Genomic DNA, 26,517 nt, shown 5'->3' with positions numbered 1-26,517 from the left:
CTATGTATTACTCATCTCATATGTATATACTGTATTCTATTCTACTGTATCTGTCTATGTAATACTCATCTCATATGTATATACTGTATTCTATACTATTCTACTGTATCTTAGTCTATGTATTACTCATCTCATATGTATATACTGTATTCTATCCTATTCTACTGTATCTGTCTATGTATTACTCATCTCATATGTATATACTGTATTCTATTCTACTGTATCTGTCTATGCATTACTCATCTCATATGTATATACTGTATTCTATTCTACTGTATCTGTCTATGTATTACTCATCTCATATGTATATACTGTATCCTATTCTACTGTATCTTAGTCTATGTATTACTCATCTCATATGTATATACTGTATTCTATTCTACTGTATCTGTCTATGTATTACTCATCTCATATGTATATACTGTATTCTATCCTATTCTACTGTATCTTAGTCTATGCATTACTCATCTCATATGTATATACTGTATTCTATACTATCTACTGTATCTTAGTCTATGTATTACTCATCTCATATGTATATACTGTATTCTATCCTATTCTACTGTATCTGTCTATGTATTACTCATCTCATATGTATATACTGTATTCTATACTATTCTACTGTATCTGTCTATGTATTACTCATCTCATATGTATATACTGTATTCTATTCTACTGTATCTGTCTATGTATTACTCATCTCATATGTATATACTGTATTCTATCCTATTCTACTGTATCTTCGTCTATGTATTACTCATCTCATATGTATATACTGTATTCTATCCTATTCTACTGTATCTGTCTATGTATTACTCATCTCATATGTATATACTGTATTCTATACTATTCTACTGTATCTTAGTCTATGTATTACTCATCTCATATGTATATACTGTATTCTATCCTATTCTACTGTATCTGTCTATGTATTACTCATCTCATATGTATATACTGTATTCTATACTATTCTACTGTATCTTAGTCTATGTATTACTCATCTCATATGTATATACTGTATTCTACACTATTCTACTGTATCTGTCTATGTATTACTCATCTCATATGTATATACTGTATTCTATACTATTCTACTGTTTCTGTCTATGTATTACTCATCTCATATGTATATACTGTATTCTATACTATTCTACTGTATCTTAGTCTATGTATTACTCATCTCATATGTATATACTGTATTCTATTCTACTGTATCTGTCTATGTATTACTCATCTCATATGTATATACTGTATTCTATACTATACTACTGTATCTGTCTATGTATTACTCATCTCATATGTATATACTGTATTCTATACTATTCTACTGTATCTGTCTATGTATTACTCATCTCATATGTATATACTGTATTCTATCCTATTCTACTGTATCTTAGTCTATGTATTACTCATCTCATATGTATATACTGTATTCTATACTATCTACTGTATCTATCTATGTATTACTCATCTCATATGTATATACTGTATTCTATACTACTGTATCTGTCTATGTATTACTGATCTCATATGTATATACTGTATTCTATACTATTCTACTGTATCTGTCTATGTATTACTCATCTCATATGTATATACTGTATTCTATACTATTCTACTGTATCTGTCTATGTATTACTCATCTCATATGTATATACTGTATTCTATACTATCTACTGTATCTGTCTATGTATTACTCATCTCATATGTATATACTGTATCCTATTCTACTGTATCTTAGTCTATGTATTACTCATCTCATATGTATATACTGTATTCTATCCTATTCTACTGTATCTGTCTATGTATTACTCATCTCATATGTATATACTGTATTCTATCCTATTCTACTGTATCTGTCTATGTATTACTCATCTCATATGTATATACTGTATTCTATCCTATTCTACTGTATCTTAGTCTATGTATTACTCATCTCATATGTATATACTGTATTCTATCCTATTCTACTGTATCTGTCTATGTATTACTCATCTCATATGTATATACTGTATTCTATACTATTCTACTGTATCTGTCTATGTATTACTCATCTCATATGTATATACTGTATTCTATTCTACTGTATCTGTCTATGTAATACTCATCTCATATGTATATACTGTATTCTATACTATTCTACTGTATCTGTCTATGCATTACTCATCTCATATGTATATACTGTATTCTATCCTATTCTACTGTATCTGTCTATGTATTACTCATCTCATATGTATATACTGTATTCTATCCTATTCTACTGTATCTTAGTCTATGTATTACTCATCTCATATGTATATACTGTATTCAATACTATTCTACTGTATCTGTCTATGTATTACTCATCTCATATGTATATACTGTATTCTATTCTACTGTATCTGTCTATGTAATACTCATCTCATATGTATATACTGTATTCTATACTATTCTACTGTATCTTAGTCTATGTATTACTCATCTCATATGTATATACTGTATTCTATCCTATTCTACTGTATCTGTCTATGTATTACTCATCTCATATGTATATACTGTATTCTATTCTACTGTATCTGTCTATGCATTACTCATCTCATATGTATATACTGTATTCTATTCTACTGTATCTGTCTATGTATTACTCATCTCATATGTATATACTGTATCCTATTCTACTGTATCTTAGTCTATGTATTACTCATCTCATATGTATATACTGTATTCTATTCTACTGTATCTGTCTATGTATTACTCATCTCATATGTATATACTGTATTCTATCCTATTCTACTGTATCTTAGTCTATGCATTACTCATCTCATATGTATATACTGTATTCTATACTATCTACTGTATCTTAGTCTATGTATTACTCATCTCATATGTATATACTGTATTCTATCCTATTCTACTGTATCTGTCTATGTATTACTCATCTCATATGTATATACTGTATTCTATACTATTCTACTGTATCTGTCTATGTATTACTCATCTCATATGTATATACTGTATTCTATTCTACTGTATCTGTCTATGTATTACTCATCTCATATGTATATACTGTATTCTATCCTATTCTACTGTATCTTCGTCTATGTATTACTCATCTCATATGTATATACTGTATTCTATCCTATTCTACTGTATCTGTCTATGTATTACTCATCTCATATGTATATACTGTATTCTATACTATTCTACTGTATCTTAGTCTATGTATTACTCATCTCATATGTATATACTGTATTCTATCCTATTCTACTGTATCTGTCTATGTATTACTCATCTCATATGTATATACTGTATTCTATACTATTCTACTGTATCTTAGTCTATGTATTACTCATCTCATATGTATATACTGTATTCTACACTATTCTACTGTATCTGTCTATGTATTACTCATCTCATATGTATATACTGTATTCTATACTATTCTACTGTTTCTGTCTATGTATTACTCATCTCATATGTATATACTGTATTCTATACTATTCTACTGTATCTTAGTCTATGTATTACTCATCTCATATGTATATACTGTATTCTATTCTACTGTATCTGTCTATGTATTACTCATCTCATATGTATATACTGTATTCTATACTATACTACTGTATCTGTCTATGTATTACTCATCTCATATGTATATACTGTATTCTATACTATTCTACTGTATCTGTCTATGTATTACTCATCTCATATGTATATACTGTATTCTATCCTATTCTACTGTATCTTAGTCTATGTATTACTCATCTCATATGTATATACTGTATTCTATACTATCTACTGTATCTGTCTATGTATTACTCATCTCATATGTATATACTGTATTCTATACTACTGTATCTGTCTATGTATTACTGATCTCATATGTATATACTGTATTCTATACTATTCTACTGTATCTGTCTATGTATTACTCATCTCATATGTATATACTGTATTCTATACTATTCTACTGTATCTGTCTATGTATTACTCATCTCATATGTATATACTGTATTCTATACTATCTACTGTATCTGTCTATGTATTACTCATCTCATATGTATATACTGTATCCTATTCTACTGTATCTTAGTCTATGTATTACTCATCTCATATGTATATACTGTATTCTATCCTATTCTACTGTATCTGTCTATGTATTACTCATCTCATATGTATATACTGTATTCTATCCTATTCTACTGTATCTGTCTATGTATTACACATCTCATATGTATATACTGTATTCTATCCTATTCTACTGTATCTGTCTATGTATTACTCATCTCATATGTATATACTGTATTCTATACTATTCTACTGTATCTTAGTCTATGTATTACTCATCTCATATGTATATACTGTATGCTATACTATCTACTGTATCTGTCTATGTATTACTCATCTCATATGTATATACTGTATTCTATTCTACTGTATCTGTCTATGTATTACTCATCTCATATGTATATACTGTATTCTATACTATCTACTGTATCTGTCTATGTATTACTCATCTCATATGTATATACTGTATTCTATCCTATTCTACTGTATCTTAGTCTATGTATTACTCATCTCATATGTATATACTGTATTCTATTCTGCTGTATCTTACTCTATGCCGCTCTGAAATCACTCATCCAAATATTTATATATTCTTAATTCCATTCCTTTAGATTGTGTGTATTGTTAGATATTACTTGTTAGATATTACTGGACTGTTGGAGCTAAAAACACAAGCATTTTGCTACACCCGCAATAACATCTGCTAAACAAGTATATGTGACAAATACAATGTGATTTGATGTATATAGGTCTGGTGTTGGAGATCATTCTACACTCTGTGTTCTACTACCCAGGTCTGGTGTTGGAGATCATTCTATACTCTGTGTTCTACTACCCAGGTCTGGTGTTGGAGATCATTCCACACTCTGTGTTCTACTACCCAGGTCTGGTGTTGGAGATCATTCTACACTCTGTGTTCTACTACCCAGGTCTGGTGTTGGAGATCATTCCACACTCTGTGTTCTACTACCCAGGTCTGGTGTTGGAGGTCATTCTACACTCTGTGTTCTACTACCCAGGTCTGGTGTTGGAGGTCATTCTAAACTCTGTGTTCTACTACCCAGGTCTGGTGTTGGAGATCATTCTACACTCTGTGTTCTACTACCCAGGTCTGGTGTTGGAGATCATTCTACACTCTGTGTTCTACTACCCAGGTCTGGTGTTGGAGATCATTCTACACTCTGTGTTCTACTACCCAGGTCTGGTGTTGGAGGTCATTCTACACTCTGTGTTCTACTACCCAGGTCTGGTGTTGGAGGTCATTCTACGCTCTGTGTTCTACTACCCAGGTCTGGTGTTGGAGATCATTCTACACTCTGTGTTCTACTACCCAGGTCTGGTGTTGGAGATCATTCTACACTCTGTGTTCTACTACCCAGGTCTGGTGTTGGAGATCATTCTACACTCTGTGTTCTACTACCCAGGTCTGGTGTTGGAGATCATTCTACACTCTGTGTTCTACTACCCAGGTCTGGTGTTGGAGATCATTCCACACTCTGTGTTCTACTACCCAGGTCTGGTGTTGGAGATCATTCTACACTCTGTGTTCTACTACCCAGGTCTGGTGTTGGAGATCATTCTACACTCTGTGTTCTACTAACCAGGTCTGGTGTTGGAGATCATTCTACACTCTGTGTTCTACTACCCAGGTCTGGTGTTGGAGATCATTCTATACTCTGCGTTCTACTACCCAGGTCTGGTGTTGGAGATCATTCCACACTCTTTGTTCTATTACCCAGGTCTGGTGTTGGAGATCATTCTACACTCTGTGTTCTACTACCCAGGTCTGGTGTTGGAGATCATTCCACACTCTGTGTTCTATTACCCAGGTCTGGTGTTGGAGATCATTCTACACTCTGTGTTCTATTACCCAGGTCTGGTGTTGGAGATCATTCCACACTCTGTGTTCTACTACCCAGGTCTGGTGTTGGAGATCATTCTACACTCTGTGATCTACTACCCAGGTCTGGTGTTGGAGGTCATTCTACACTCTGTGGATCTCCTGCATGTATTTTATGATGTTTACTCAGACCATTTGAATGAGAGTATCTCTTGTCACATTGATCACAGCTATAAGGTTTCTCTCCTGTGTGTGTTCTCTGGTGTGATTTCAGGCTGTTTGACTGAGTAAAACTCTTCCCACACTGATTACAGCTATAAGGTTTCTCTCCTGTGTGTACTCGCTGGTGTACTACCAGCTGGCTTGATGTAGTAAAACTATCCGCACATACATCACAGCTATATGGCTGATGTCCTGTGTGTGTTCTCTGGTGTGATACCAGGTTGGTTGACAGAGTAAAACCCTTGCCACACTGATCACAGCTATATGGCTGCTCTCCTGTGTGTGTTCTCTGGTGTGATACCAGGCTACTTGACTGAGTAAACCTCTTGCCACACTGATCACAGCTATAAGGCTTCTCTCCTGTGTGTGTTCTCTGGTGTGATACCAGGTGGCTTGACTGAGTAAAACTCTTCCCACATTGATTACAGCTATAAGGTTTCTCTCCTGTGTGTACTCGCTGGTGTTTTTTCAATTCTGATGAAGACTTGAAACGTTTCCCACAGTCAGAGCAGCAGTGAGGTTTCTTTCCTGTGGGTCTCTGGTGTTTCTTGAGGTGTTCTGATCTGGAGAGACTCTTCTCTGACTTGTCAGCTTCATGATGTTGTTGAGGCTCCCCAGAGGATCCTTGATAGTCCCGTCTCTCTCCTGTATGAACGTCAAAGTCAGATAGTCAATGTAGTGAATATTTAAATGTTTTTACAAACTTTGACAAATGTCTTGTTTTACTTTGATTTTGGTCCACCAGCCACTGTAGCAGGCAGATGATAGAATATACCAGCCACTGTAGCAGGCTGATGATAGAATATACCACCAACTGTAACAGGCAGATGATAGAATATACCAGCCACTGTAGCAGGCAGATGATAGAATATACCAGCCACTGTAGCAGGCAGATGATAGAATATACCAGCCACTGTAGCAGGCAGATGATAGAATATACCAGCCACTGTAACAGGCAGATGATAGAATATACCAGCCACTGTAGCAGGCAGATGATAGAATATACCAGCCACTGTAGCAGGCAGATGATAGAATATACCAGCCACTGTAACAGGCAGATGATAGAATATACCAGCCACTGTAGCAGGCAGATGATAGAATATACCAGCCACTGTAACAGGCTGATGATAGAATATACCAGCCACTGTAGCAGACAGATGATAGAATATACCAGCCACTGATTTTTTACCAGCCAAAATCTTTTTTGCCATGACTGATTACACCAAAAATCACAACTACAAGAAACTAATGAGCAGCTTGGTAGTGTTTGTAACACAAGGAATGTAAGTAAGAAGTAATGTGGTATATTGCTCAATGTAATTTACATTTTTGTGACAAGAGTCTTTTAACCAATGTGTTAAAATAATTCATTTAGATACAATAGTAATGATGAACAGTTGTACACGTGAACATCAAGAATCAACAAAGTGCCTCCATAACACAACACATCACACCACACTGTCTTGCCAGATAAACTGATCACTACACACCACACTGTCCTGCCAGATAAACTGATCACTACACACCACACTGTCCTGCCAGATAAACTGCTGATCACTACACACTGTCCTGCCAGATAAACTGCTGATCACTACACACCACACTGTCCTGCCAGATAAACTGCGGATCACTACACACCACACTGTCCTGCCAGATAAACTGCTGATCACTACACACCACACTGTCCTGCCAGATAAACTGCTGATCACTACACACCACACTGTCCTGCCAGATAAACTGCTGATCACTACACACCACACTGTCCTGACAGATAAACTGCTGCTCACTACACACCACACTGTCCTGCCAGATAAACTGCTGATCACTACACACCACACTGTCCTGACAGATAAACTGCTGCTCACTACACACCACACTGTCCTGCCAGATAAACTGCTGATCACTACACACCACACTGTCCTGCCAGATAAACTGCTGATCACTACACACCACACTGTCCTGCCAGATAAACTGCTGATCACTACACACCACACTGTCCTGCCAGATAAACTGCTGATCACTACACACCACACTGTCCTGCCAGATAAACTGCTGATCAATACACACCACACTGTCCTGCCAGATAAACTGCTGATCACTACACACCACACTGTCCTGCCAGATAAACTGCTGATCACTACACACCACACTGTCCTGCCAGATAAACTGCTGATCACTACACACCACACTGTCCTGACAGATAAACTGCTGATCACTACACACCACACTGTCCTGACAGATAAACTGATCACTACACACCACACTGTCCTGACAGATAAACTGCTGATCACTACACACCACACTGTCCTGCCAGATAAACTGCTGATCACTACACACCACACTGTCCTGACAGATAAACTGCTGATCACTACACACCACACTGTCCTGCCAGATAAACTGCTGATCACTACACACCACACTGTCCTGCCAGATAAACTGCTGATCACTACACACCACACTGTCCTGCCAGATAAACTGCTGATCACTACACACCACACTGTCCTGACAGATAAACTGATCACTACACACCACACTGTCCTGCCAGATAAACTGCTGATCACTACACACCACACTGTCCTGCCAGATAAACTGCTGATCACTACACACCACACTGTCCTGCCAGATAAACTGCTGATCACTACACACCACACTGTCCTGCCAGATAAACTGCTGATCACTACACACCACACTGTCCTGACAGATAAACTGCTGCCTTATTATTATAGTTCAGGGCTCTACGTTGACATGTGTTCCTAAGTTTATATACTGAACAAAAATATAAACGCAACATGGAAAGTGTTGGTCCCATGTTTCATGCGGGATCGTCTGTGGGAGGGGGGTGCGGAGGTGTATTTCTGTCTGTAATAAAACCCTTTTGTGTGGAAAACCTAATTCTGATTGGCTGGGTCTTGTGCCCCAGTGGGTGGGCATATGGCAGCAGAACCTGCCCAGTCGTGAAATCCATCAATTAGGGCCTAATGAATATATTTCAATTGGCTTCTATGAACTGTAACTCAGTAAAATCTTTGAAGTTGTTGCATGTTGCGTTTATATGTTTTGTTGAGTATAGTTAGGAGCTGGGCAATTCCACAGTAACAGAATTACACCAGACTCTGATTTTTCATTTTAAAATGTGTGCAAAACAAAAACCATTGCTGCTTTAAAACCACGTTTGTGTTCATCAGTTCAACAACTGCAGGGTTTGAGCCCCGTTATTAAATATTATTATTTACTGGTGTTAATCTGACCTGTCTCCTCCTCCTCTTTCACTTCAAAAACTGCATCCTCCTCTTCCTCTTTCACAGTAACATCCTCCTCCTCTTTCACTTCAAAAACTGCCTCCTCCTCTTCTTCTTTCACAGTAACATCCTCCTCCTCTTTCACTCTGAACGAGTCTTCCTCTTCTTTCACTGAAACGTCTTTCTCTTCTTCTTTCACTGTAACAGCCTCAGCCTCTACTTCTTGTTTTACTGTAACATCCTCCTCTTCCTTCTCCTCTTTCACGACAATGTTCAGCCCCAGAGCTTCTTTCTCCGTCCAGCAGACCTCCTCTTCTTTAACAGGAGGGGAGTAGTTTAGGGAGCTCATGTTCGGGGATGTTAGCTAGCTAGCTATCATTAGCGACTAGGCTAATGCTAACTTAACCAACCAGCTACTATAGCTGACTAATACAAAATAACGTAATATTAAATTAAATAGGTTAACAAGTAGATACGACAGAAGTGTGTCTAAAACACAGTAGGTAATATAGACAGAAAGCGTATAAACAGCTTGAATGTTTCGGCTATGTTGGCTAGCAAGCTACCGAGGTGGTTGACGAGCTGTTTATGAAGAACCGTCCACTAGATTATACGTCACGCTGCAGCATCGCCTGAAAGACGCACATCGCCGTCTGCTGACTGGAGGGAAACGCAGTTGAGGATCACATTTTATTTTCAGACAAAGATTATTTTACATGGATTTAATTAAATAATACTATTATATTGAGACATACAAAGACAGGGATGTGGTGATTGATTAGTGAGAATAAAAAATGTTTACTACAGCACATTTAAGGCAGTTTCATTCAGTCAAACAACATCTAAATAAGTAGCCTTCTACTATCGGTCTATACTGCTCCTACATGGACTAACAATACATCATGTAGATGTATATAATGAACAGACTAGGTCTATACTGCTCCTACATGGTGTAACAATACATCATGTACATGTATATAATGAACAGACTAGGTCTATACTGCTCCTACATGGTGTGACAATACATCATGTAGATGTATATAATGAACAGACTAGGTCTATACTGCTCCTACATGGTGTAACAATACATCATGTAGATGTATATAATGAACAGACTAGGTCTATACTGCTCCTACGTGGTGTAACAATACATCATGTAGATGTATATAATGAACAGACTAGGTCTATACTGCTCCTACGTGGTGTAACAATACATCATGTAGATGTATATAATGAACAGACTAGGTCTATACTGCTCCTACGTGGTGTAACAATACATCATGTAGATGTATATAATGAACAGACTAGGTCTATACTGCTCCTACGTGGTGTAACAATACATCATGTAGATGTATATAATGAACAGACTAGGTCTATACTGCTCCTACGTGGTGTAACAATACATCATGTACATGTATATAATGAACAGACTAGGTCTATACTGCTCCTACGTGGTGTAACAATACATCATGTAGATGTATATAATGAACAGACTAGGTCTATACTGCTCCTACGTGGTGTAACAATACATCATGTAGATGTATATAATGAACAGACTAGGTCTATACTGCTCCTACGTGGTGTAACAATACATCATGTAGATGTATATAATGAACAGACTAGGTCTATACTGCTCCTACATGGTGTAACAATACATCATGTAGATGTATATAATGAACAGACTAGGTCTATACTGCTCCTACATGGTGTAACAATACATCATGTAGATGTATATAATGAACAGACTAGGTCTATACTGCTCCTACATGGTGTAACAATACATCATGTAGATGTATATAATGAACAGACTAGGTCTATACTGCTCCTACATGGTGTAACAATACATCATGTAGATGTATATAATGAACAGACTAGGTCTATACTGCTCCTACATGGTGTAACAATACATCATGTAGATGTATATAATGAACAGACTAGGTCTATACTGCTCCTACATGGTGTAACAATACATCATGTAGATGTATATAATGAACAGACTAGGTCTATACTGATCCTACATGGTGTAACAATACATCATGTAGATGTATATAATGAACAGACTAGGTCTATACTGCTCCTTCATGGTGTAACAATACATCATGTAGATGTATATAATGAACAGACTAGGTCTATACTGCTCCTACATGGTGTAACAATACATCATGTGGGGCTTTAAGGCGATGCTGTTGGTGTGACGTATAATGTAGTGGACGGAACGCTTCTTTCAACAGCAACAACAGTTATTCAGCTACCTCGGTAGCTTGCTAGACAAAATAGCCGAACCAATAAAGCTCTTTAGACGCTTTAGTGTATATTAGCCACTGTGTTTTAAACCCACTTCTGTCGTCTAGTTAGTTATCCGTTTTAATATCATATTTACGGTGTTGTTGTTATTATTCATCCAGCGGGCTGGTTAAGTTAGTATTAGCATAGCATAGCTAGCTAGCATTCCCGAACATGAGCTCACTGAGCTACTCTCCTCCTGCTAAAGAAGAGGTCTGCTGGACGGAGAAAGATGGTCTGTGGCTGAACGTTGTCGTGAAAGACGAGGAAGAGGATGTCACAATACAAAAACAAGTAGAGGGTGAGGCTGTTACAGTGAAAGAAGAAGAGAAAGACGTTACAGTGAAAGAAGAGGAAGACGCGTTCAGAGTGAAAGAGGAGGAGGATGTTACAGTAAAAGGAGAGGCGGAAGAGCAAGAGGAGGATGCTGTTTATGGAGTGAAAGAGGAGGAGGAGGAGATTGCTGTCACATTGGAGGAAGAAGAGGATGAAGAGGATGAAACGGGATGTCTGGGCTCGGTTTCCCAAACGCATCTTAAGGCGTCCAATGGTTCTAACGATGACCGGGCCCTGATTAACACTAGTAAGTACTGTCTTAAAAACAGAGGCACAAACTCTGCAGTTGTTGAACTGATGTGTGGTGTTAAAGGGGAAATATGCAATAGCTACATCCATATTTAGACTTTTTAAATAATTTATTTATAGCCATTGATTCTTGAAAAATATAACACATGCCTCATGAGCTTAGTTCAATTGTTTACCCCATCAGAACTACAAATAAGCATTTTTTACTCCAATGTTTAGAAACAATGTAAATGATAAACAAACACTGTATAGCCTCAACATGGTTAAAACTATAATGTTGATATCATGGATGGTCAGTGCTTGCATCCGTAGGTCTGTCTATGAATTTGAGAGTAGTTACATTTCTCCAGCCCCATCATCATCTTATAACCAAACTAGTGGTGGAATGACAGCTTTGTTATTGTTTGAACTGCAGATTGGTTGATAGATGTGCGGCTATTTTATAGGGGTAACCTAGGATTTAAATAGCAAAAAATTGTCAGCCCAGAGACTTGGTTTGGTAAACAGCTGAGGGATGGGGGAAGGAGAAGTGTAACCACTCAAATGCATAGAGAAAGCTATTGTAGAAACCGTAACCCAACACCTATCGACCTCGTTAAGAAGTTCAGGCGTCTTGGTGTAACAGTTATAAGGTGTTGGCTTGACAGTTGCTGGACCCAGGTTTGAGTCCAGCTCAGGGCAACCCCCTGAATTGACTACACTATAAATACAAGCACTGGCCATCCATAAGGTCAAAATGATAGTTTTAAACAAGATTTCAAGGCTATACAGTGCTTGTTGACAAACAGTGGCGTTTTATGAGCTTATGTTTTGGTTTCTGATGGGGTAATACAGTTGAAATATTTGAGGTGTTTATAAGTTATATTCTTCAAGAATCAATGGTTATATAGTAAATGGGTCTTTCTATAACTGCCAGTGTAGATTTCCTGTGGGGGTCAAATTGTTAGAGCTGTTGATAAGTCATTAGCTGTGTTAGAATACTCATACTAACCATACTATTTGTGACGTGAATTGAGTATATAGTATGCTTATTGGTCATAGTATGATTTTTATTTCACCTTTATTTAACCAGGTAGGCTAGTTGAGAACAAGTTCTCATTTGCAACTGCGACCTGACCAAGATAAAGCGTAGCAATTCGACACATACAACAACACATGGAATAAACAAAAGATACAGTCAATAATACAGTAGAACAAAAGAAAACAAAAAGTCTATATACAGTCAGTGCAAATGAGGTAAGTTAAGACAATAAATAGGCCATGGTGGTGAAGTAATTACAATATAGCAATTAAACACTGGAATGGTAGATGTGCAGAAGATGAATGTGCAAGTAGAGATACTGGGGTGCAAAGGAGCAAGATAAATAAATAAACAGTATGGGGATGAGGTAGGTAGATAGATGGGCTGTTTACAGATGGGCTATGTACAGGTGCAGTGATCTGTGAGCTGCTCTGACAGCTGGTGCTTAAAGCTAGGCAGGGAGATGTGAGTCTCCAGCTTCAGAGGTTTTTGCAATTCGTTCCAGTCATTGGCAGCAGAGAACTGGAAGGAAAGACGACCAAAGGAGGAATTGGCTTTGGGGGTGACCAGTGAGATATACCTGCTGGAGCGCATGCTACGAGTGGGTGCTGCTATGGTGACCAGTGAGCTGAGATAAGGCGGGGCTTTATCTAGCAGAGACTTGTAGATAACCTGTAGCCAGTGGGTTTGGCGACGAGTATGAAGCGAGGGCCAACCAACGAGAGCGTACAGGTCGCAATGGTGGGTAGTGTATTGGACTTTGGTGACAAAACGGATGGCACTGTGATAGACTGCATCCAGTTTGTTGAGTAGAGTGTTGGAGGCTATTTTAGAGATGACATCACCAAAGTCGAGGATCGGTAGGATGGTCAGTTTTACGAGGGTGTGTTTGGCAGCATGAGTGAAGAATGCTTTGTTGCGATATAGGAAGCCGATTCTAGATTTAATTTTGGATTGGAGATGCTTAATGTGAGTCTGGAAGGAGAGTTTACAGTCTAACCAGACACCCAGGTATTTGTAGTGGTCCACCTATTCTAAGTCAGAGCCGTCCAGAGTAGTGATGCTGGACTGGCGAGCAGGTGCGGGCAGTGATCGATTGAAGAGCATGCATTTAGTTTTACCTGCGTTTAAGAGCAGTTGGAGACAACGGAAGGAGAGTTGTATGGCATTGAAGCTCGTTTGGAGGTTAGTTAACACAGTGTCCAAAGAGGGGCCAGAAGTATACAGAATGGTGTCGTTTGCGTAGAGGTGGATCAGAGAATCACCAGCAGCAAGAGCAACATCATTGATGTATACAGAGAAGAGAGTCGGCCCGAGAATTGAACCCTGTGGCACCCCCATAGAGACTGCCAGAGGTCTGGACAACAGGCCCTCCGATTTGACACACTGAACTCTATCAGTGAAGTAGTTGGTAAACCAGGCGAGGCAATCATTTGAGAAACCAAGGCTGTTGATTCTGCTATAATAAGAATGTGGTGATTGACAGAGTCGAAAGCCTTGGCCAGGTCGATGAATACGGCTGCACAGTAATGTCTCTTATCGATGATGTCGTTGATGTAGTTAGTATGCCAAAAGTTCCCGGATGTCGTACTAAATTCGCCAAAATATGACGTATACACGCAGTACTTTAGGGCCCATAATGCAATTCTTCAGGAAATGGGCGTGGCTTCACATCATTTTCAGACTTGAAGAAAATGGCGGAAAATATGCAGCCAAAGTCTGAGAGCCCAAACAAATTAATTGCTTTAACTAATTATGACAAATGTTAAGAACATGTTAAGCAATGTAATAAAGTAATTACTTTTCAAGTAAGTTACCGTACACGATGTTTTGGCTGACAATTTGCTTGCATGTTATTACAGCAGTATGTACCGACATGTTAACTTCTCTGGGGTAGGTGGGACGCTACCGTCTCACATCGCCAACAGCCATTGAAATAGCAGGGCGCCAAATTCAAAACAACAAAAATCTCATAATTCAAATTTCTCAAGCATACATGTATTATACACCATTTTAAAGATAAACTTCTCATTAATCCAACCACAGTGTCCGATTTCAAAAAGGCTTTACGGCGAAAGCATAGCATTAGATTATGTTAGGACAGCACCTAGACAAGAAAAACCACACAGCCATTTTCCAAGCAAGGGGAGGCGTCACAAAAACCAGAAATACAGCTAAACTGAATCACTAACCTTTGATGATCTTCATCAGATGGCACTCATAGGACTTCATGTTACACAATACATGTATGTTTTGCTCGATAAAGTTCACATTTATATCCAAAACCCCCATTTTACATTGGCGTGTAATGTTCAGAAATGTTTTGCCTCCCAAAGCTTCCAGTGAATGAGCACATCAATTTACAGAAATACTCATCATAAACGTTGATAAAATATACAACTGTTATTCAAAGAATTATAGATACACTTCTCCTTAATGCAACCGCTGTGTCAGATTTCAAAAAAGCTTCACAGCGAAAGCACACTTTGCAATAATCTGAGTACAGCGCACAGTCACCAAACCAAACCTGCCATTTTGTGGAGTCAACAAAACTCAGAAATAGCATTGATGATCTTCATCGGAATGCACTCCCAGGAATCCCAGTTCCACAATAAATGTTAATTTGTTTCGATAAAGTCCATTTTTATGTCCAAATACCTCCTTTTTGTTCGCGCGTTCAGTCGAGTAATCCAAATGCACTGTGCTTGCGCAGTAAGTTCAGACGAAAAATCAAAAAAGTTATATTACAGTTCATAGAAACATGTCAAACGATGTATAGAATCAATCTTTAGGATGTTTTTATCATAAATCTTCCATAATATTCCAACCGGACGATTCCTTTGTCTTCATAAAGGAAAAGGAACACAGCTAACTCTCACTGGAGCGTGCCACTGAGCTCATGTCATTTTCTCAGTCATCTGATTCCAAGACCTCTTATTCTCTCCCCATTCACAGTAGAAGCATGAAACAACGTTCTAAAGACTGTTGACATCTAGTGGAAGCCTTAGGAAGTGCAAAATGACCCCACAGACACTGTATAATAGATAGGCAATCACTTGAAAAACTACAAACCTCAGATTTCCACACTTCCTTGTTGGATTTTTTCTCTGGTTTTTGCCTGCCATATGTTCTGTTATACATTTTACATTTACATTTTAGTCATTTAGCAGACGCTCTTATCCAGAGCGACTTACAGTAGTGAATGCATACATTTCATTTCATACATTTTTTTTCCCCGTACTGGTCCCCCGTTATACTCACAGACATCATTCAAACAGTTTTAGAAAATCTACTAATAATATGCATATCCTACCTTCTGGGCCTGAGTAGCAGGCAGTTTACTACGGGCACGCTTGTCATCCGGACGTAAAAATACTGCCCCCTACCCCAGTGAGGTTTTAACTAGCTACCTGACGTTAGTTGGCTACTTATACATCAAACTTGCCAGTATATTAACTATATTCTATCTAACTAACTACCCAACGTTTATTGACTTGATTGTACCTGTCGTGTCTTTGGGGTACAATTAAACCGAAGACATGTTTGTCCAATAACTCCCTGTAATTATTATCACGCGATTAAACTGATTAATCGTTTAATTGTAATTAACTAGGAGATCGGGGCACCAAGGAAAATATTCAGATTACAAAGTTATAATTTTCCTAATATAACTTTCCTATATTATAACATTATATACTTTCTAGGGAGTTTTTCCTAGGGAGTTTTTCCTAGCCACCGTGCTTCTTTCACATGCATTGCTTGCTGTTTGGGGTTTTAGGCTGGGTTTCTGTACAGCACTTTGAGATATCAGCTGATGTACGAAGGGCTATATAAATACATTTGATTTGATATATTATATTATAGTATAGGCCGATTATCTTCTGGTTTAAATGGTGTATTTTACCTCGCGTCCAGTCTCATTCCAAACGTCGTAAATTGTTGTATCTGCACGAATCCAGCCTTTACTAAAGTCATCCATACATCAATTGTCTTAAAATCATTTATTTACTAAACTAAGTAATTCACAGAAAGCATACAAACAGTAATTATCGTCACAAAGAATTGGTAGAGTAATGTGCCCTTGTGGGCTAAACAGGCATGGCTGGTGTCTTGTTAAACAAAGGGTCATAAAAGGGCAGCTGAGGAGGCACACAGAGTTAATTAATATTAACAATTGATATGCTAATCCTTTGCACATGAACGCTCACTCATTCGGGAAGAATTGCAATCAATATATATTTACGCTCAGTGTGTCGTCGGGATCCTTGTTGGAGAGTCGTTCTGTTGGAGAGTTCTCTCTCTCGGTTAGAATGGATCTTTCAAAGCGACATTCATTAATGTCGTTATAGAATGGATGTTTCGTTGGTCTTCGCGTTCAATTATATATTTTACTTAGCTGCAGACTAATAATTAATATCAAAGACTTGTTCTTATTCTGTCGGTCTCGATAGTCTAAAAGTTTAACGATGTGGTATAGTTAACTTTCAGTAGAGGAATTGGGGGTCAAACCTTGGCTCTCTCTTCTGAGGTAAGCTGGTCTAAAGAAAGTAAATCAGGGTGGGGTTTTATACGTGAACATAGAACAGGCTTGTCACATGACGCCTGGTCCTGTCTGTGTCCCTGGGGGCGTGCCGATGACTGATTTAATCTGGTACAGAAATACATTCTATCACATTAACATCAGTACATGGCATCTCAATGTATTACAAATAGCTTTATCCTTATTAATACATTTTATACAACCATTTAGATGCAAGTCCCATAGCTGAGGCTATTATATAAACAGTATTATGGTAATATTGTCTCTTCTGACTATCACAAAATTGTACCAAGCGGACCAGTTCGTAGCTGGATTCTTCACCAATCTTTTATACCTTCTCCAGAACATAAATGTTGTTCGGTTCCCCAATTCTGTGAGTTGGAAGAATTTCCTGTGTCTCTCTATGAAACCCCTCTGTGTCTCAACTGGGCCATGTGGCAAGAGATTCTCCTCTAGAATTTTACCACCCCTTCACACAGGGCCTGGGTGGGGGAGGTAGGTTGGGGGATGGTGCAAGGGGGAGGGTGTCAACTGTAATCCCTGTACTCAAAGAGGGCAACGTCATGACATACCCGTCATCCTTAGCTTAGCTAAATGGTATAGTCGTGTGCGTTCTCAATGGACATTTGGGTGCTTTCATAAATTCGCTCTGGCTATCTACTCAGATTTCAGAGCACTCTCGTCTGAGTACCAGAGAGCAGAATAATGAATTTACTAGCACTCAACACCCGTTGAATATGTCCAGGTGTCAGTAAACGTAGGTAAAAATTGTAATTAAATGTTTACCAGCAGCACAGTTACAGTCACTCTGGATAACATGAAAACTGCCTAACCAGCTCTGCTAGGGGAGTAAAATGGTCAGAGTCTCATTTGTGTCTGGAAGTAGCTAGCAAGCTAAGGTCAGAACGGTCAAATCAACCCAACTCCTCGGCCGGAGCGGCCAGTGGCTCCGAGAGCGAAACGGGCTGAATTTACAAACGGACAACCTGACAACGGTCTGAATTTATGAAGTACTCTGGTATTCAAGATTGAATTTAAAAACACACCTGAAGTCGTAAAATGTCTAACTAGTAATGTGTTATGCTAACTAGCTAGCAAGAGGTTGCATAGCAACAGCATAAACTTCCGGTAGACAGGAGAAGAGCCTCAACTGAAAGGAAACGGTTCGGTTACAGTTTACTACAATTAACTAATAGTATGTAGTATATACTCATTAAGTATGTAGCTACAGTTTACTACAATTAACTAATAGTATGTAGTATATACTCATTAAGTATGTAGTTACAGTATACTACAATTAACTAATAGTATGTAGTATATACTCATTAAGTATGTAGTTACAGTTTACTACAATTAACTAATAGTATGTAGTATATACTCATTAAGTATGTAGCTACAGTTTACTACAATTATCTAATAGTATGTAGTATATACTCATTAAGTATGTAGCTACAGTATACTACAATTAACTAATAGTATGTAGTATATACTCATTATGTATGTAGTATACAGTATGTTAGTATGGGTATTCAAACACAGCTATTCGCCTTTTTTCATTGTTTTCAATGCCATTACATTAAAGGCGAAACATACCTACGTTCCATAACATTTATGAATTGTTTGAAACCTTTGTTTTAAACCCTTCTCAGAGTTGGTGCCTTGCCGGATTTGTGTATATATATTTTTTAAATGAAACACTACTTGACTTTCCTTGTATTTATGGCAGCGTAGTTCCCTTAAGGGTCAGTCAACTTTGGTACAACATACTGTGGGGAGTCGCGACTTCAGTTGAAGGATCTAAAATCACACCTGAAAAGGCCAATGAAATCCGCGCCTGACTGGAAGTCCCGCCTTCCACAGATGATGAGCGTCAGGCTCGGATTCATTCCTTCAATTATTCCGCTCTTCACCTCGGTGTGAACAGGAACAATTCATGCTACTAAAACATACAATTGTAACACGAGACTGTCTTACGTGGGCCAACTAAACTGACACTTAGTGGTAGAGCGTGATCACCCCCTGGACTTTGTGTGGTTCTCATAGTTTCCTAATCACAATGTCCTGGCTTTAACAATGAGTAAGATGGCTAAAAATGAGACCTAGACAATGAAAGTTCTGACCGAGGTAAAGTTGGATTTAAATTCAGACATTGGCCAAAATAATTAAAATTGTAAAAATCAATAACTAATTCATTGATTGTCACAGAAACATTAAACTAGGTATGATTTATTATATAAATGTCTAGCATACTTTTACAACCTTTGTTTTGAATAAAAATTCCAGTTTTGATTTTATAGAAATACATCATCTATAAAATTCCATTTAAAAGTGGTATAAATCAATAACTAATTCACCATTTGTCACAGAAAAATGAATAATTAAAAGTTAATTTGTGAAATTTCTTTCCTTAATGCATTTGAGCCAATCAGTTGTGTTGTGACAAGGTAGGGTTTTTGCACTTTCTAGTAGGCTTATATTGAACATATGGCAAATAGGAGTGGCAATGTCGTCCTCTATTATCCTCAGTAATTTTCCATCCAAGTTGTCAGACCCCGGTGGCCTGAAAAAGAAAAGGAGAACCTCACACTCTAGGAGCTCAGATGCAATAATTTAATAACCTAATAACCAACGTTTCCACAGACAAGCTGTCTTCATCAGGGTATAATGACAAACACTGTGGGTCACTAGTTTATACAGACAAGCTGTCTTCATCAGGGTATAATGACAAACACTGTGGGTCACTAGTTTATACAGACAAGCTGTCTTCATCAGGGTACAATGACAAACACTGTGGGTCACTAGTTTATACAGACAAGCTGTCTTCATCAGGGTATAATGACAAACACTGCAGGTAACTGGTTTATACAGACAAGCTGTCTTCATCAGGGTATAATGACAAACACTGTGGGTCACTAGTTTATACAGACAAGCTGTCTTCATCAGGGTATAATGACAAACACTGCAGGTAACTGGTTTATACAGACAAGCTGTCTTCATCAGGGTATAATGACAAACACTGTGGGTCACTAGTTTATACAGACAAGCTGTCTTCATCAGGGTACAATGACAAACACTGCAGGTAACTGGTTTATCTTGTGTCAAAGGACACACACAGGTGTCTGTAATCATGTCTGAGTGTGGCCTGATATCATTGGTTAATTTACAGATAGAAATAGAACATATGAAAACATAAATGGATAGCATACGATCATAGATACAATTTGGCTACCTAGACCTCCAAACATTTACAATGAATAGCAATATTACAATAACGGATACATAGACCTCCAAACATTTACAATGAATAGCAATATTACAATAACGGATACATAGACCTCCAAACATTTACAATGAATAGCAATATTACAATAACGGATACATAGACCTCCAAACATTTACAATGAATAGCAATATTACAATAATGGATACATAGACCTCCAAACATTTACAATGAATAGCAATATTCCAATAATGGCTACATAGACCTACAAACATTTACAATGAATAGCAATATTACAATAATGGATACATAGACCTATAAACATTTACAATGAATAGCAATATTACAATAATGGCTACGTTGAGACCGACGGGAGCAAAGGTCTTTAAATTAAAGATCCAGGCAGCCTCTTGTTTTTAACAATACATTGTCGAGGTCACCCCCTCTCCTAGGGAGGGTGACGTGTTCGATGCCGATATAATGTAGGGACGAAATCAAGGGGTTCGCTTCCAAAAAGATTTTACCACAAGGACAAATTAAAAGATAAATAACTGCCTTAGTGGTGCACCTGATAACACCTGTGATTGGGATCTGTTTCCCTGTTTGGGGGTGTTTGAAGGATCTACATTTGTAAGTGCCATTGCATTGAGCGCAGTGACCAAATTAATTAATGAATATGAAACTGCCTTAAATACAGATGTGAATGATAGTATGTTTTAAATTGTCACTTAAAATATGCAGTGCTCTATTTGAACGTCTCAATATAATATTATTATTTCATGAAAGGAATGAAAAATACATTTGTGTGCAACAAAAAAAACAATCTTAACTGCGTTTCCCTCCAGTCAGCAGACGGCGATGTGCGTCTTTCAGACGATGCTGCAGCGTGACGTATAATCTAGTGGACGGTTCTTCATAAACAGCTCGTCAACCACCTCGGTAGCTTGCTAGCCAACATAGCCGAAACATTCAAGCTATTTATACGCTTTCGGTCTATATTAGCTACTGTGTTTTAGACACACTTCTGTCGTATCTACTTGTTAACCTATTTAATTTAATATTACGTTATTGTTTATTAGTCAGCTATAGTAGCTGGCTGGTTAAGTTAGCATTAGCCTGGTCGCTAATGATAGCTAGCTAGCTAACATCCCCGAACATGAGCTCCCTAAACTACTCACCTCCTGTTAAAGAAGAGGGGGTCTGCTGGACGGAGAAAGAAGCTCTGGGGCTGAACATTGTCGTGAAAGAGGAGAAGGAAGAAGAGGATGTTACAGTAAAACAACAAGTAGAGGGTGAGGCTGTTACAGTGAAAGAAGAAGAGAAAGACGTTTCAGTTAAACAAGAGGAAGAAGAGGATGATGCTGTTTTTGGAGTGAAGAAGGAAGGAGAGATTACTGTCACATTGGAAGATGAAGAGGAGGAGACAGGAGATCTGAGTAACACCAGTAAGTACCGCCTTCAATTAGTTTTTAACTTTGGATATTCGGAGTTGGCTCGTCAATACCTCTTCAACGGAGGGTCCTGGGATGATGACTGATATGTCTAGAATCAGACGACGTAGAGAACAAGCTACCCCTTGTTTTCTCCGTTCCGTTTCCAAAAAGTGACTTAACATATATATTTGAGGAGGGTCTATCTGCTGACCGCAGACTGGGGGTCACGGCATGTGGTGATTTTAATGTAGTGATGTTTTACTACACACCGTGACCCCCAATAGAGCCATGTGAGAGTTGGGTTGGCTACACCAAAGATTATGGATATACTGACAAGATGTCTCTCCGCCCTAACAAGGGGAGTCGTTGTCCACAAAGCTGCACTGTGGGTTGTCTATCTCCCACCTATCCTGTCTTTGGATTGGTGGATACATCTTACATTTACATTACATTTTAGTCATTTAGCAGACGCTCTTATCCAGAGCGACTTACAGTAGTGAATGCATACATTTCATTTTTTGTACTGGTCCCCCGTGGGAATCGAACCCACAACCCTGGCGTTGCAAACACCATGCTCTACCAACTGAGCCACACGGGTCCAATTATCCCAGCGGAACAGACAGACAGGTATCTTACTTCATTGAAAGGGGACTCTGGTCTGGGAAAGCAGGCCGTAGTTTGGGCATGCAGACTGTAGAGCCAGGCATGTCCCCATCCCCCTGGGGGCCAGGCCAATCCAACACCCGCTGAGGCCACAGGCATTGGGACTCCTGCAGGGCCCGTACAGACACGGGGCTCTCACGGTTACTCCCTGGGAGGGTGAACTTGGCAAACTAAATCTTCAAAACCTAAGAGAGCATTTATCTTATTATTGTAATCTATTGTTTATATTCTATGAGGGTTGTTGTCGTCAACCGCCTGTATTCAATGGAGAGAGATGCTAAGCTATACTATACTGCTATACTACAATTGTTTCCACTTGGATACAACCTACTGTACCTACTGGCATGACCTAGAGAGTTACAACCTACTGTAGCCTACTGGCATGACCTAGAGAGTTACAACCTACTGTAGCCTACTGGCATGACCTAGAGAGTTACAACCTACTGTAACCTACTGGCGTGACCTAGAGAGATACAACCTACTGGCATGACCTAGAGAGATAAAACCTACTGTAACCTACTGGCATGACCTAGAGAGTTACAACCTACTGTAACCTACTGGCATGACCTAGAGAGATACAATCTACTGGCATGACCTAGAGAGATACAACCTACTGTAGCCTACTGGCATGACCTAGAGAGATACAACCTACTGTAACCTACTGGCATGACCTAGAGAGTTACAACCTACTGACATGACCTAGAGAGATACAACCTACTGTAACCTACTGGCATGACCTAGAGAGATACAACCTACTGTAACCTACTGGCATGACCTAGAGAGATACAACCTACTGGCATGACCTAGAGAGATACAACCTACTGTAGCCTACTGGCATGACCTAGAGAGATACAACCTACTGTAACCTACTGGCATGACCTAGAGAGTTACAACCTACTGTAACCTACTGGCATGACCTAGAGAGTTACAACCTACTGGCATGACCTAGAGAGATACAACCTACTGTAGCCTACTGGCATGACCTAGAGAGATAAAACCTACTGTAACCTACTGGCATGACCTAGAGAGATACAACCTACTGTAACCTACTGGCATGACCTAGAGAGTTACAACCTACTGGCATGACCTAGAGAGATACAACCTACTGTAACCTACTGGCATGACCTAGAGAGATACAACCTACTGTAGCCTACTGGCATGACCTAGAGAGATAAAACCTACTGTAACCTACTGGCATGACCTAGAGAGTTACAACCTACCCTAACCTACTGGCATGACCTAGAGAGTTACAACCTACTGGCATGACCTAGAGAGATACAACCTACTGGCATGACCTAGAGAGTTACAACCTACTGTAACCTACTGGCATGACCTAGAGAGATACAACCTACTGTAACCTACTGGCATGACCTAGAGAGATACAACCTACTGTAACCTACTGGCATGACCTAGAGAGTTACAACCTACTGGCATGACCTAGAGAGATACAACCTACTGTAGCCTACTGGCATGACCTAGAGAGTTACAACCTACTGTAACCTACTGGCATGACCTGGAGAGATACAACCTACTGTACCCTACTGGCATGACCTAGAGAGTTACAACCTACTGTAACCTACTGGCATGACCTGGAGAGATACAACCTTCTGTAACCTACTGGCATGACCTGGAGAGTTACAACCTACTGTAACCTACTGGCATGACCTAGAGAGTTACAACCTACTGTAGCCTACTGGCATGACCTAGAGAGATACAACCTACTGTAGCCTACTGGCATGACCTAGAGAGTTACAACCTACTGTAGCCTACTGGCATGACCTAGAGAGTTACAACCTACTGTAACCTACTGGCATGACCTAGAGAGATACAACCTACTGTAGCCTACTGGTATGACCTAGAGAGATACAACCTACTGTAGCCTACTGGCATGACCTAGAGAGTTACAACCTACTGTAACCTACTGGCATGACCTAGAGAGTTACAACCTACTGTAACCTACTGGCATGACCTAGAGAGTTACAACCTACTGTAGCCTACTGGCATGACCTAGAGAGATACAACCTACTGTAGCCTACTGGCATGACCTAGAGATACAACCTACTGTAACCTACTGGCATGACCTAGAGAGTTACAACCTACTGTAACCTACTGGCATGACCTAGAGAGTTACAACCTACTGTAACCTACTGGCATGACCTGGAGAGATACAACCTACTGTAACCTACTGGCATGACCTAGAGAGATGCAACCTACTGTAACCTACTGGCATGACCTAGAGAGTTACAACCTACTGTAACCTACTGGCATGACCTGGAGAGATACAACCTACTGTAACCTACTGGCATGACCTAGAGAGATACAACCTACTGTAGCCTACTGGCATGACCTAGAGAGATACAACCTACTGTAGCCTACTGGCATGACCTAGAGAGTTACAACCTACTGTAACATACTGGCATGACCTAGAGAGATACAACCTACTGTAACCTACTGGCATGACCTAGAGAGTTACAACCTACTGTAACCTACTGGCATGACCTAGAGAGTTACAACCTACTGTAACCTACTGGCATGACCTAGAGAGTTACAACCTACTGTAACCTACTGGCATGACCTAGAGAGTTACAACCTACTGTATTCTTTCTACCAATTGATTGGTTGAAATTTTATGACGTGTATTTGTTCATATAGACACACCCCGTGTGTTTAATAAAATCAACTGTATGTGCAGAACTTGAACTGAACTGATACTTCAAGCGTTTGATTAAATAATTAACACACACAAATTACTTGAGGAAGCCAGAGGTCAATATAACCAGAAGAAGATAACCAATTCCCCACCTGCTGCTGGCCTTCGTTAATTCTGACGTTATGCTCCTGATGTTTCCGGTAAAATAGGCAAACTTTTTCCATTTCCGTTTGAAGTGCCAATTTATCTTACCATTTCTACCGATCTGCGTGCCAGTTATGAACGAGTTACAACACCTGTTTGGCTCCTCCACTTCCTGGGTCGGTGAAGTGAGGTATTAAATTTAAGGATTAAATCATTTAAGGAATATATCCGAGTCTCACGCTCATCACCTGTGGAATGCGGGGCTTCCAGCGAGGTGTGGATTTAATAGTATGTTGTACCTAGTTTCCCTCCTTCAGGGAACAGTAGTTATAGTAATAACATTACGCTTGTCATATGATGAACTTCAACTTAAATACTGGATCTTGCTGTCGGACAGTTTTTTGTATTCAGATCTCTGAAATGCTCTCTAACTACTTAGTATTTAGTGTCTCCTTATGTTACGCTGGGAAAACAGTTTTCATGGGCACAGAAATCCTAAATCATTTCAGAGTTTGCTAAATCCAGTGGTTCTAACCAAGAGTCACCTTAACTTTATTGACAACACCCAAATGGATACTGTCATTAATGCGGTTCTTCAATAATTACACATAATACTTAATACTGTAGCTG

The 26,517-nt window shown here is 38.9% G+C and overlaps 1 protein-coding gene across 1 annotated transcript in view; it reads right to left on the bottom strand.

Moving 5' to 3' along the window:
• Nucleotides 1–19,663, bottom strand: part of LOC115186419 (gastrula zinc finger protein XlCGF71.1-like) — a gene marked incomplete at its 3' end in the record, with an annotated part of 41,945 nt that extends 22,282 nt beyond the window's left edge. The window contains exon 1 of the mRNA XM_029746054.1: nt 19,587–19,663. Within this exon, the coding sequence (XP_029601914.1) occupies nt 19,587–19,663 (77 nt within the window). The remainder of the gene's footprint in view (nt 1–19,586) is intronic.
• Nucleotides 19,664–26,517: the final 6,854 nt, after the last annotated feature.

This window comes from Salmo trutta, unplaced genomic scaffold (assembly GCF_901001165.1).
Source record: "Salmo trutta unplaced genomic scaffold, fSalTru1.1, whole genome shotgun sequence".
Lineage (NCBI taxonomy): Eukaryota > Metazoa > Chordata > Actinopteri > Salmoniformes > Salmonidae > Salmo > Salmo trutta.
The sequence above is the reverse complement of the archived record's forward strand: the minus strand, read 5'-3'. Positions and strand labels throughout refer to the sequence as shown.